The sequence below is a fragment of the Papio anubis genome, chromosome 1, assembly GCF_008728515.1.
Source record: "Papio anubis isolate 15944 chromosome 1, Panubis1.0, whole genome shotgun sequence".
Taxonomy (NCBI): Eukaryota; Metazoa; Chordata; class Mammalia; order Primates; family Cercopithecidae; genus Papio; species Papio anubis.
In genome coordinates this window covers 29830645-29843838 of record NC_044976.1, presented here as the reverse complement: position 1 = coordinate 29843838, position 13194 = coordinate 29830645, and the positions used below count along the sequence as shown (strand labels likewise).

Below are 13194 nucleotides of genomic sequence, written 5' to 3'. Positions count from 1 at the left end.
CCCAGGGACCTCCCCGCCGCAGTCCCTCGGCGACTCAGGGTGCCCCCGACTCCCCGCTGGCTGGAGGTGGCGGCAGGGAGGATTCCTTGCGCTCGGGGATCCCCCTCCCAGGCACAGGCTCTTGGGCTCCCAGAAAGGAAGGAGAACCAGCCTGGCATCTGTGCCCAGAGGGACGCAGTGGAGGCTCGGGAGGGGCGTGGAGGTGAAAGAATGGGCCTTATCCACTCAGTCATTCCATACACTGGAGGGTCACCCTATACCAGGGTTTCGGTGTGGGTACCAGGACCCACTATTGAAACAGACCCTCCCTGCCCTCTAGGAATTTCCAGCACAATGGGGAAGGTCAATAGATCCCAGATACCTGAAATATTGGGTGAAGGGCAGAGTGCAGATGATTTGAGGGAGGGTCTAACCCACGCCAGATGGGGGTGGGGTGGCCTGGGCTCCTTGCACAGCCTCTGGCACATCAGTGGCCCTTCACAGGCACTGTCTGGGAGAAGGAACCCTGGAGCGGGACAAGGGGTGGGTGGCATGGAAGGGCATCTGGCCCGGGGAGGAGCATGAGCAAATGCCTGGCAGTCTGCATGTGTACCGGGCATTTGAGAGGCAGCAAGGAGCTGGTGACGAGGTTGGGCGCGTGGGTTCTGATGGCCTTGGAGCCAGGCTGAGGCCTGGCTTATTGTGCTGGCGCTGGGAACCTGGGGAGGTAGGATGAGAAGCAGGCTCAGCTTGGCCCAAGAGCAAGGGGAGGAGAGGCCCCCCTTGTCTGGGTGGCTTGGAGAGACTGATCTACAGAGACAGAGGCTCCAGCTTCTGTGGGCTGTGCCCCCCTTGCCTGCTGGGCACTGGCACGGGTTCAGCTGATAGGAGGGCAGGGCTCCCCCTTCAGGCAGCAGCTGACTCAGCGTCTGAAAGGTGGTTCCCACGGTTCAGGTTTCTCTCTAGGGCCAAAGGCCATGTCATCCATGCCCCTCCCCCAAGTGGGTCAGTGCCCAGGGCATCGACAATTAGGACTGAATGGCAGTTAGGATGTCCAGTCCCCCCACCCCTGTCAACCAGCAACGCCTCAGGCAGTCCTTTCTGCTGTCTAACCACTGCCACCCCAACTTTGGCTTGACTTTCCACTCCCAGAGGTTCCATGACACTGTAGTTATCAATACTTTGGTTTTATTTCAAAACAGTGAAAAGAAAAATAAATATCTGAAGAATAAGAATACAGGGCTGGGTGCGGTGGCTCATGCCTGCAATCCCAGCACTTTGGGAGGCGGAGGCAGGTGGATCGCTTGAGCCCAGGAGTTCAAGACCAGCCTGGGCAACATAGTGAGATCCCTCTCTTTATGAAAAATACAAAAATTAGCCAGGTGTGGTGGTGCACCTGTAGTCCCAGCTACTCAGGAGGCTGAGGTGGGAGGGTCACTTGAGCCCAGGAGTAGGGGGTTACAGTAAGCCCTGATGGGCCACTGCACTCCAGCCTGGGCAGGGAAACAAAACCCTGTCTAAAAAACAAAAGAATACAGGAGTGGGGTGGGGTAGGTAGTGGGGCTGGAGACTTGGAGACTTGAGGTGTCCTGGCTTTGGTAGTCTTGAGTGGGGGCCAGGGGCCTGGGATCTGCGGCTGTGCTCTTCCCAGGCCAGGCCCTTCCCCGTCCCCACTGGGAGGTCTGGGGGCTCCGCCAGCCTGGCCTGCCCGCGGCTCCCAGGCGGGGCGCTGCGTCAGCGGAACCCGCGCCGGGATTAGCGCCCTGGCGCCGGCCTGCGCCCCGGCTCTGTTGGGGGAGGCTGGGGTCACCGCCCCATAGGGGCCTCTTCCGCCGGCCCTCAGCCTGGATCCCAGGCCAGACCCCGCGTGGTGCCCACAGCCTCAGTGATGACCCATGTCCTCCATGCCCACGCGGCCCCAGACGCCCAGCACGAAGCTCTCGATGTCGCACTCATTGACGCCGCGCACGATGCGGAAGTGGCCTCTCTCGCCCCAGGCTGGGCCCCAGGAGTTGGCCGCAGTCTGGGAATAAGGAGGGGTGGTGAGAAGGGGAATGGGAGTGGGGCGAGGGGAAGAGGGGGCGGGGAAAGGGTCAGCGGCCTCACCCAGTATTTGAGCGTCCTTCCATCTGGCAACGTCTCCTCTCCCCATCTGTGGGCAGAGCAGCGGAAGGGGAAGGGCGCTGGGTCTACCTGCTCTCAGGAGCTCCAATCCCGGAAACCTGCCCCATCCAGCCCCCAGTTGCCTTTGGAGGGTTGGGTACACCCTTAGGGCTCAGGCAGGTCTCTGTACCTCTCTGCATCTCCCTCACTCTCACATCTGTAGGTCGGTGCACCCAGGCCCAGCATGGGAGGGGGTGGGGCACCAAGGGTACAAGTGGAGGGGAGGTGAGCAGAAGAGGAGGGAACCTGGGTCCTCCAGAGACCCACCTCCTGGGGGCCAGTTCTGTGGAACCACATATCCACCTGCCCTCCCTCACTTGGGGATCCAGGGAGGTGTAGGTGCCAAGGGCCAGAAGGAAGACACTCTGAGAATATATGAGTATCTTAGAGACCCCAAACTCCCACCGTAAAGCACATTTCACTGAGTTCATTGAAGTCAGTGACCCTGACATCTATATTCCCTAAATTGGATAGGGAAACTGAGGCCAGGGGAGCGACCTCACAGGTCACTCGGTGGGTCAGGCAGAGCTGGGACAGGTGTTGAGGTGGGGAGAGGTTGAGAAACTCTTGAGGCTCTCTTCATATTTCACTGGGGTTATTTTATCCCAATGTCAGGAAGGAACAGTTCCCAAAAAGCCTTCAGAGGCTCCCAACCTCCAGTTCGACCCAGGGCAAGTCCTTTCTCCTTCTCAGTCTCAGTTTTCCCGCTATTGAAATGATGAGTAGTCCTGGCTCTTTAGAGAGGTTGTAAGAACCCAAGGCAGGCTCCAGAGCCCCTAGCACAAACCCTGCTGTCCCCAGCCCTCTCTGCCCACACGCCCCTCACCCTGTGATCTTGACTGAGTGGGTCCCATGTCGGCGGTATCTCTCTGGCCTCCCAAGGCTCACTGGCGTGTGGCTGTAGATGCCTCCCTTGTATAGGAAGAAGTCTTCATGCACCTCCATGAGGGCTGTGGGCAGATGTCAAGGTTGGGTCCGCTCAGCTCATTGGCACAGGCACTGGTGCCTGAGTCTATTGAGGTGTGCCCAGGCACCAGGGTCCCTCCGTACCAAAGCTCTAAGTGCTCCCTCCAGGTGCTGCCTGTGGGAGGGGAGGTCCCTTCTGTGCCATTGTGCCCAGTCTCAAGCAGGCACAAGCTTCTGGAACCAGGGTGCTGGATGAGGGGTGTTTACCTTGGACAGGGCCATTCTCCATCAGCTCCTTCATGATCTCCTTGTCCTGGAGGGCAGGGGATGGACAGACAGCATCTGTCAGGGGTGAGACTACAGGCTTTCACAACCCTCCTGCCTTGGTGCCCTCACCCAAGTGCTGACTTACATTGGAGCCGAGACGGTAGACAGGAGTGACCTGGTAGATGTCATTGTTATTAACATGGCTGTTGGGGCAGCGGGCAGTGGCCTGGCGCTTGCCCCGACCCATGGCTCGGCTGTGCATCATACAGGGCGGCGCGGGGCCAGCCTCGTCTCGCTCGCGGCCCGAGAAGGGGTAGCAGTGGTCAGACACCACCCTGCGGAGGCAGCAAGAGGGAGCAAAGGCAGAAAGACTCAGTGCATCATGGCCCAGGCCATGCCCACGGAGCCCCTCGCCCTCTTCTCTGCCCACATCCCCTGTTGCTGCATACCCTCGGCGACGCAGGAACCACCAGGCACCATCGAGACGCCCACCGCGGCAGCCCTGCTGCTGGTGGGTGTCACAAGACAGCAGGTTCTGGGGTGACAGGACAGGCGTCATGTGTCCCAGAGAATGGATTGAGACACGATCGGATGCCACAGCTGGTAGGGTGAGGCAGAGGGGCTGTCAGGAGTCTCAGGATTTGGCCTTCCTCTCCCAGGCGCCAGCCCTTGCCCTTGGCTTACCTGCTGTGGAGAAGGCCCAGGAGCCTGCACAGTTGCCCTGGTCAAGAGGCTCATGAATCAGGTTGGGCCACTTCTCAGAGGCCTCAAAGGCTGTGGGAAGCACCTCCCCTGGGTTCAGCACTGTCTGCAAGATAAAGGTTGCCCTGTCTGCCTCCTGCTCTGCCCTGGCCTGCCCCTCAGGTGCCCATTGGCACTGGAGGGCCACCAAGTCCAGGGCCTTCTGCAGTTTAATCTTGAGCCCTCCTGCTGCTGCAGGATTCCAGCTGCCTCCAACTTTGACTTGTGTTGAAGAACCAAGCACCATTTAGTGCCTCCCAGGTATCAGTTGGAGTTGACTAGTCCTGCTTCCCAGATGGGGCAGCTGAGGCCAGGCACAGGGAAGTGGCCAGGCCAGGCCCCTCAGCTTTCCATTCTCAACCCCTGCCTCTTTCCTCTGCACCTTCTGATCGGCCTCAGCTTTCTTCAGGCCTTAGCTTCAGGCCCCAAAGGGAAGGGCAGGGAAGAGGCAGTAGGGTCCCGTGACCAGGCAGGCTGCCAACACAAACAGCAGGAGGCAGAAAATAGCCAGAGGCCCAGGGGAATAAGGGCAGGGCCAGGGTCTGGTCACCCCAGGACGAAGTCTCGGCAGGGAGGGCCACTCCTGCCAGCCCCTGCCTCCCCACTGCCTGCCACTGATGGACAAATGCTCCAGCACGTGTCTCAGTCCAGGTCTGCTGAAGCTCCCCTTCGTCACCCTTTCACTTTGGACCTGGTTCCCATTCCTCTCCCAGAGGGTCCCACTGGTGGGAAGGGAGAAGCCCTCTCCTCCCTTGGGGTTCGGCTAAATCGGCATTTATTTCCGAGAACTGCTGCCCTACTGGCCAGAGCTGGAGGAGTGTGTCCTTCCCTTCCCAAAATACCAAGGTGACCCCCTGTCCCCTTGGGCCCTGACCCAGCTGTACTGAGACCAACAGCATTTTTCCCAGGCTGGAGAGATCAGCGGGGAGCTGATGCCAGGACCACAAAACTCAATCTGAACATCAGTTCTTCCAGGGCAGCACATCCTGTGGAAGCAGGAAACAGAGGCCCAGAGAAGGGGAGTAACTTGTCCAGGGACACACAGCCTTGTAGTAGGGGATAGTCCAGGCCCTTGGAGGAGCAGGGCACAGGGCCAGCATCCCTGAGGTTCTGAGCCATGGGGAGATGGCAGGATTGTGGGAAAGGATGAACTTACATAAATTTCATGCATATTCATGACCAAGGAAGATGGGCGGATGGTTCCCAGGCGGTAGCGAATGCCCTCATCCAGGGTCATGCCCCAGAAGGCGCTGTGGTTCCCAGCCTGCCAGCTAAAGGAGAGGGGATGGAAGGAAGTCACAGATCTGCCAAGGCTCGGGGTCCTGGGGTAGGTGCATGTAGGTGGGAGAGATGCACAGTGGCTGAGTGCACACACAATCAAATCTGGGTGTAGGAGTGGCCTGCTGGATGTGCCCCACAGCAAAGCATGTGTGTATACATGCATGTGTGTGCATACATGCCCACTGACGGTGCTTCTAGGGCCTCTTACCCATAGTTGCCCTGGTTGATGGCTTTGATCATGTCTGGATCCACCAGGCATGGTTCTTGGTCACACTGCCACTGCCTGTTCTCCTGGCAGGTGCTGGTGAGAAAAGGAGAGAAGGAAAGGGTAAGTGGGGGACTGGGGACCCTCTGAAGGAATATGGCCTCGGAGGTTAACATGGGCCAGGGAGTCTGTAGCAGTGACTATGGGAGAATCTCTAGGTGATCCCATCCAGCCTGGTGGCTTTAAATGTCAACGTCTAGTTCATGATTCTCAAGTTTGTATCTGTGGCCCAGATCTCTGCCTGAACTCCAGAGTCAAGGATCTCGTGGCTCCTCAACATCACTACCCTGAACCGAAACATACCCTGAACCGAATTCCTGATCCGCCACACCTATTCCCCCTACAGTTCTCAGAAAGCAGCAACTCCATCCTTCCTGGAGTTTAGGCCCCAAACCTGGCAGTCTCCGCTGACTTCCTCTCACATGCCGATCCAGTTCATCCGCGTATCCTGTGGGTCTACCTTAAAAACACGTCCAGAATCCGAACCACTCTCATTCTCTCCTGCACCCGCCCCACAAGTCCGATCACCTCTCACCTGGATTCCTGCTGTGGCCTCCTCACTGTGGGTGCTCCCTGCATCTGCCCCTTGCCCCCCTTCCCAGGGTATTTTTAACACAGCTGCCAGAGTGACCCTGCTAAACCTAAGTCATGTCATGTCGTTCTTCTGCCCAAAACCCTCCACTGGCTTCACAGCACAGAGTAAGAGCCAAAGTTTGGTGATGACAAGGCCCTGCACGATCTGTCCTCCTGTCCCCTGACCCCCTCCTCCTCCTAGTTCTGGTTCCAAGGCTCCAACTAGGCTGGCCCCTGATGGTTCACAGCGATCTGCCTGCTCCCCACCCTCCCCTCCACCATTTTTTTTTTTTTTTTTGAGACAGGGTCTTGCTGTGTTGTCCAGGCTGGAATGCAGTGGTGTGATCTCGGCTCACTGCAGTCTCTGCCTCCCAGGCTCAAGCGGCCCTCCCACCTCAGCCTCCTAAATAGCTGAGACTACTGGTGCACACCACCACACCCAGCTAATTTTTGCAATTTTTGTAGAGATGGGGTTTTGCTGCGTTGCCCAGGTTGGTCTCAAATTCCTGGCCTCAAGTGATCCACCCGCCTTGGCCTTCCAAAGTGCTGAGATTACAGGTGTGAGCCACAGGCCCGGCCTGTTTATATTGCTTATACCTGTTTCCTCACAGGCTGTAAATTCCTTAAGGGCAGGTATTATTTGGTATTTTCAGTGCCTGGGAAAACAAAACCTAGCACATAGTAAGCACTCAATGAATATTTGTTAACTGAGTCAATGACTGAGGCCATAGGCTGAATTGACTAAGAGCATGGGTTCTGGAATTCAAATTCCGGGTTCCAGTCCTAGCCCACTAGCTGTATCATCCTAGGAGAATCATTCAAGCTCTGTCTCTCTCAATGCCTTTGCCCATAAAATAAGGATAATACAGTGGTACCACTTTCCAGGGATTCAATGACAGGCTTGTAAAGCGTTTAGCACTGGGCCTGGCCCATCGTGAAGTGCTCAGAATTAATATCTACTATCACCGTTCTCGTTACAGGAACCTCAGACCCCACTTCTCTGGAGCTTCAGACTCATACCCCACTGACCTTCTGACATCTCTGGATGTACAAAATGCATCTCGACCTCAAAATAGCCCGTCTGCCTCCCACAGGCCTGCTCTTCCCTAACATCTTCAACTCTGAAAATGGCACCCAATTGTTCACATCAGAGCTCCGTGTGGTCTGTGGTGTCCGCCCACATGTCCCCTATCAGCAGGGCTTGGAGATGGCACATAGGAATCCACCTACCTCTCAGCCCTCCACTGTGGCCACCCTACTCCCGTCCCTCATCACCTCTCACCTGGACCACGGCACTGCCTTATTCACCAAGTCCCCTACCCCTTTAGGATTCCAGGCCATCCCCTCTCTACACACCCCAAAGCCAGACAGATCTTTGAAGAACGTAAATCAGACCGTGTACTCTCTACGTGGCTTCCTGTGACTCCGAACAAAATGCAGAATCCTCAGCACAGCTGATGTGACCCATGGAACGTGACCTGTACCTCCTTGGGGTGTCTCTCCCCTACCCCAGCTTCAGGTAAAATGAGCTCAGTCACCTCCCGGCCTTCCCACGAGCCGCTCCTTCCGCCTAGGCCAGGCCTCTTCTATCCTTCTCCCTGGTCTCAGCATAAAACGTCCCTTCCTCAGAGTGGCTTTCCCACCCACTCCCTGCTCTAAACGGGGACCCCCGTTATCCTCTCTTTTCCCTACAACACAGGGCAGCTTGTCAGGATACATTCATTTGCTGTCTTTCCACGCCCCTCACCTTAACTAGAAGTGGGTCAAGGACTGTGTCTGTTGCATTCCTGCTCCATCTCCTGAGCTCAGCATAGTGCCTGTCACGCAGTAGGTCTTTAATAATAGGTGCCGACTGAAGGGTTGCATTCTATGAATTCTATAATGCTTTTATAAGCTCATAACTCTGTTATTACAAGAAGCTGAACTGCCTCCTTCCAAGCTGCCCGAGGCTCCCACCTCCAATGTTGCCTTTTAAGGAGCCTCAAGGGGAGCCAAGACCCAGTATGGCTGGGCTTTCCAGCCCCAGGAGCGGCGGGGGCATTTCTGGGGAGGGCCAGAGGAGTCTGCGGGGCTGGGGAGGCTCTCCTCATCCTTCCTTTCCCCCTCTGCACACCAGGCTGTTCCTCCTCTGCACACCTAGGCAGCAGCCCCCGACTAGACTCTGGAAGCATCCTCTGAGGGCTCCGACACCCTGGACGCTCCCCCACCCTCGCCCCCAGAGCCTTCAAGGGCAGCAGGGTGTTCCGTCCTTTCCTGCCATCTCCTCCTTTGCCCCCAGGGCTGCCCACACAGGTCCAGGCAGGGCCAGTGGTAGCAGGTCCCAGCATTCCAAAGGGGGCCTAAGGGGCCAGGGACAGCAGTGAGAGAGAGCATTAACCCTTCAATGTCCAGAGCCATCCTATCAGAACCTGCGGACGGGCAGGCATGTTTTATCCTTTTGAACACACACACACACAGTGCACACACAGTCACGCTGCACACCCAGACATGTTCTGAAACGTCCCTCCCTCGCTGTGACCCGGGCACCCCTCACCCTAGTAAGGCAATGGAAATAGCTTATGCGCAATGCATTCCAAAAAGTTTCCTTCTCTCTGGGGCCTTGTAGTCCCAGGCAAAGAGGGAGTGGGGGTGGAGTGGGTGCAGGGCCTCCTCCTCCAAGTCGCAGGCTCCCCATTATTTCTATTAAGGTGTTCAGGGTTTCCTACCTGGCCCTTCTCCACTTCCCATCTCAGACTGAATAGGGGGGTACCCGTGATCCCTTCCTCCTCCTGCTGGGAATGGTGGGGAGGGGTGGGGAAGGAAAGAGGGGCCACATTTCAGGGAAGGCCCTGCTAGAGGCTGGCTGGCCGCCCGCTCAGCCATCCCTGACACTCATCCGCTCAGGGCAGCGGATGCTGCAGTCAGAGCTTTCCTTCCTGGCGCCCCCTTCTCCCTGTGACTCTGTGGTGACAGCAGGAATAGCTGGGAGGAGTGGCCCAGCCCAAACCAGGAGGGGTGGGGAAGGACTTTCAGTTCAAGGGTGACCCCTGGGCCAGGCACCCATGGCTGGCCATGCTTGAGGAATGTTGTTGGAATGATGTGAGATAAGTTGACTTGGTCAGTGTTAAAATTCCTCTGTTGCAGATGAGGAAACTGAGGTTCAGAGAAGGGAAAAGACTTCTCCCTTGCAAAAGGGGGACAGGGATAGGATTTGAACCAAGTCTGTCAGCCACAGGCTCACAAAGCAAGACTTCTGTAGGCTCCAAACACTCACCAACGGTTACAGTTGTCCCAGTAGGTTCCCAAGACTGGATAGATACGACCTCCATGCATACATCCTGTTGGAAGGAAAGAGAAGAGAAGTGGAACCAGAGCCAGAGAGGACCTGGTCAGATGAGGTCAGGTACCTTGAACCTTTCCAAGCTCATATCTCTCTCTCTCTCACACACACACACACACCAGCTCTCACTGAAATTAAAGCCAAACTATAGTAAGAGATAACACACACACACTGGCAGCTCTCACTGGAATTAAAGTGGACTACTCTTCAGAGACCAACACACACACCCAGCTCTCACTGGGAATTAAGTGAGCCTGGCTAGAGACCAACCACACACACACACCGGCACCACTTGAGAGTCAGAAATAAACTATAACTGAATACCACCACACCAGCTTTCCACTGAAATTAAAAATAAACTATAACTAGAATGTACACACACACACACACACACACCTGGCTCTCAAATTAAAGCCTAGACTATAACTGAAGACAACACACACACACACACACACACACACACACCAAGCTCTCTCTGGAATTAAAAAGCTAGACTATAACTAGAATAACCACCACACACACACACACACACTTTAAACTCTCTCTGAATTAAAATGAGACTATAACTAGAGACATCACACACACACACACTCCACACCAGCTCTCACTGGAGTTAAAACCAGATTCATAACTGAACATCCACCACACCAATCCTCCACTGAAATTAAAACCAGATTATAACTGAACATCCACACCCCACCACACACACCAGCTCTCACTGAAATTAAAAGCCAAACTATAACTAGAATGTTTTCCACCACACACCAGCTCTCCACTGAAATTAAATAGACTATAACTAGAGACAACACACACACACACTCCACACCAGCTCTCACTGAAATTAAAGCCAGATTATAACTGAAGACATCACACACACACACACACACACCAGCTTTCACTGAAATTAAAGCCAGATTATAACTGAAGACATCACACACACACACACACACACACCAGCTTTCACTGAAATTAAAGCCAGATTATAACTAGAACCAACCACACACACACACCAGCTCTCACTGAAATTAAAGCCAGATTATAACTGAAGACAACACACACACACACACACACACACACACACCAGCTTTCACTGAAATTAAAGCCAAACTATAACTGAAGACAACACACACACACACACACACACACACACACACCAGCTCTCACTGAAATTAAAGCCAAATTATAACTGAAGACAACACACACACACTCACACCAGTTCTCACTGAAATTAAACTATAACTGAAGACATCTCCTGCAGGGTCACACACGAACTGCTATTTGGGAAGTTCTTCAATGATTCTAACCTGGATTCCTCTTACTTTACTTGGATGCCAGCCATAACATTCCTGGGATCCTTTTCCCTTTAAATAAGTTAGGGCTTGGAGATGCGGAGTGGGAGGAGCATGGGGAAGCCAAAGCCCAGAGAAGGTAAGTGACTGCCCTAAAATAACACAGCACTCTGAGATGACAGCTCAGGTGTGCAGTCTGCCGGCCCAAGCCCCATGGAACTGTGGGAGGGAACGCAAGTGATTCTCCTATTGGACAGGGGCAAGTGCAGGGAAAAGGATGATGATGAGGCTGAAAGCAGGAACAGATGTGACCCATCTCCCAGGTATGAGCAGCCATCTCGGGACAGAAGATCGTAGAATCCTCAGCAAGGGCAGAAAAATGGCTAAGATGACCCTCACCAACCCATATGTGCCTTATCAGCCCAAGAGTGAGTCAGCAGGTGCGGCCAGCACCTTCCGTGTCTGGAATAGAGACAGGATTGGGAGAAAATGTGAGAGGCTGCCCTTTCCCTGGGCCAAATTAGAATTTTAACCAAGGAGCTTCTTCCAGTCTTGCTGGAGACAGTAAAGTTCCCAGAGGGGCAGGGAAGAGCCCCAGATTCTATAGAGCCTCCCCTGGAAATGTCAGTGCATCCATCAGCTTTGCTCCTGAGCCTTGCTGAATCTAGGGTGGACAAAGTGACCCGCCCTCCTGGCCATCTTAGTGCCCACCTTGGATCGGGGGAAAAGGGGGTGGCACGCCGAGGCAGAAGTCCCAGAAGTCAGGGCAGCAGTCGGAGACCGTGCGGTTGCAGAAGAGGTCACAGTAACAGATGGCGCCCAGGTAGGGCAGGGCACAGTCGTCGGCACGGCCGCGGCAGCACAGGTCCTGCTCCTGGCAGTACCGGCCTCCCGCGTCCCGGATGCCCCGCAGGTGCAGACCCGGTGCTAGCTCCCGGCGCATACGACCCTGCCTGGCACCCAGAGCCACGTGGCCAGCCAGCGACAGCAACAGCAGTAGCCCCAGTGGACATCGCCACATGGTGGCTCCTGGGCCCTGGGGGGCAGAGATGGCGGGCAGCAGAGACTTCCTGGCACACCAGGGATGGGTCTCCCAGCTTCCTGGAGCTGTGAGTTCAAGAGGGCCCAGCAGGGAGGGAGATCCCGATTCCTGAGTCCCCAGGAAGGACACGGGCAGAGGAGCCCCAGTGTGTGGGTCCTGGCTATAGGGGGATGGGGACTGGGCAGAAACGGAGCCCCTCCCTGACCAAGGCAGAGACCTTCAAGGATAAGGAAATGAGGGTGGTGGCATTCTTGGTGCTCCCACCCAGCACTCATCCTGTGGACCCAAGGTCTTCTCTCCTGTCCTGGGCCCCTCCGCCCTCCAGCAGCCTCCATCCCTGACCTGGGTCATTGACTTTGTGCTTTCCTGTCTCCCCCGTCTTTTGGGTCCCCCTCTCTTCTGTTCCTGGGTCCCTCCGTCCCCCTCCACTGACCCTCTGTCTGCCATCTGTCTTGGTTCCTCTACCTGCCCCCTCTTCCTGTTTCTTCTCGTTCTACACCTTCCACCCTCCGATCAGGGGAGCGTCCCTACCTGGTAAGGGAGTGGGCTGGGGCCCAGGCTGCCCCGCGCGCCTCCGCCTCCTGGCTCTGCGACCGCCGGACGCTCAAAGTCAAGAGAGGAGCACGGGGCGGGGCGCTTTTTGTACCGCCCGCCCTCTGCACCGCCCCAGCGGGGGTGGAAGGGAGGGGCGCCTGGCTTGTACCTGGAGTAACTACCCCACAACTCAAGGGCTTGCAGAGTGGAGAAACGACAAGCACACGATTGTCCTGGCTGGGTCTCTGGTGGTGGAAACTGTTCCCTTAGGGGAACCGCAAGCAGGAAGGATTGTGGTCTCACACTGGGAAGGACTTCCCAGTGGGCATGCCTGTGGAGCTGAGGGGCTCTGGTGGAGAAGGGGAGATATGGGCAGCCGAGCTCTGGGTTATGCACACAAGTTTGGGAAATGATGGGGAGAGCATGTGAGGCAAAATTCTCTAAGCCTCCCCTGACCCCTTAGTTATAAAAACAGCCATGCACAGCCCTGTGTGCCCCCTGGGCTTGGGTGCCGCCTCCCTAGCCGCCCCAGCTCCTAGGAGTGATTGGAACTCCAGGAGTATGATACTCCGGTGCCCTGGTGGCTCATCCCTGGGAGGTGGCAGGGTGTGGGGGAGGCCTCTGCACACTTTGACCCCTTGTTGAGTCTGCCCTCCCTTGCCTTCTTGGGTCCCTCACCGAGCACTGCCCTCTCTAGCAAACCCAAGGGCATCCTGCTTGGCACCTGTACCCCTCCAAGGGCCCAAAGGCGAGAGCCCTACCAGCTGGCACCCCCTGCAGAGGCCCTCCTTCCTGCCCCAGGCATAAACCTTTCTTTGCCCAGGCTGGCCTGGGA

At 56.0% G+C, this 13194-nt stretch overlaps 1 protein-coding gene across 2 annotated transcripts; it reads right to left on the bottom strand.

Annotated features, from left to right (window-relative positions):
* Window positions 1–1150: 1150 nt before the first annotated feature.
* TINAGL1 (tubulointerstitial nephritis antigen like 1) lies at window positions 1151–12464 on the bottom strand. Of its 2 annotated transcripts, XM_017959110.2 has the most exons (12): window positions 12357–12464; window positions 11495–11819; window positions 9429–9492; window positions 5546–5638; window positions 5213–5327; window positions 4000–4123; window positions 3765–3915; window positions 3461–3650; window positions 3316–3361; window positions 2969–3092; window positions 2086–2131; window positions 1151–2002 (listed from the first exon to the last, which is right to left on the bottom strand). In XM_017959110.2, the coding sequence occupies exons 2-12, from the start codon at window positions 11802–11804 to the stop codon at window positions 1862–1864; spliced, it is 1404 nt and encodes a 467-aa protein (XP_017814599.1). In that variant the 5' UTR covers window positions 11805–11819; window positions 12357–12464; the 3' UTR covers window positions 1151–1861. The 2 variants fall into 2 exon arrangements, with proteins under 2 accessions (XP_017814599.1, XP_003891533.1); XM_003891484.5 differs by lacking the exon at window positions 11495–11819 and having other exon boundaries at window positions 12357–12440.
* Window positions 12465–13194: the final 730 nt, after the last annotated feature.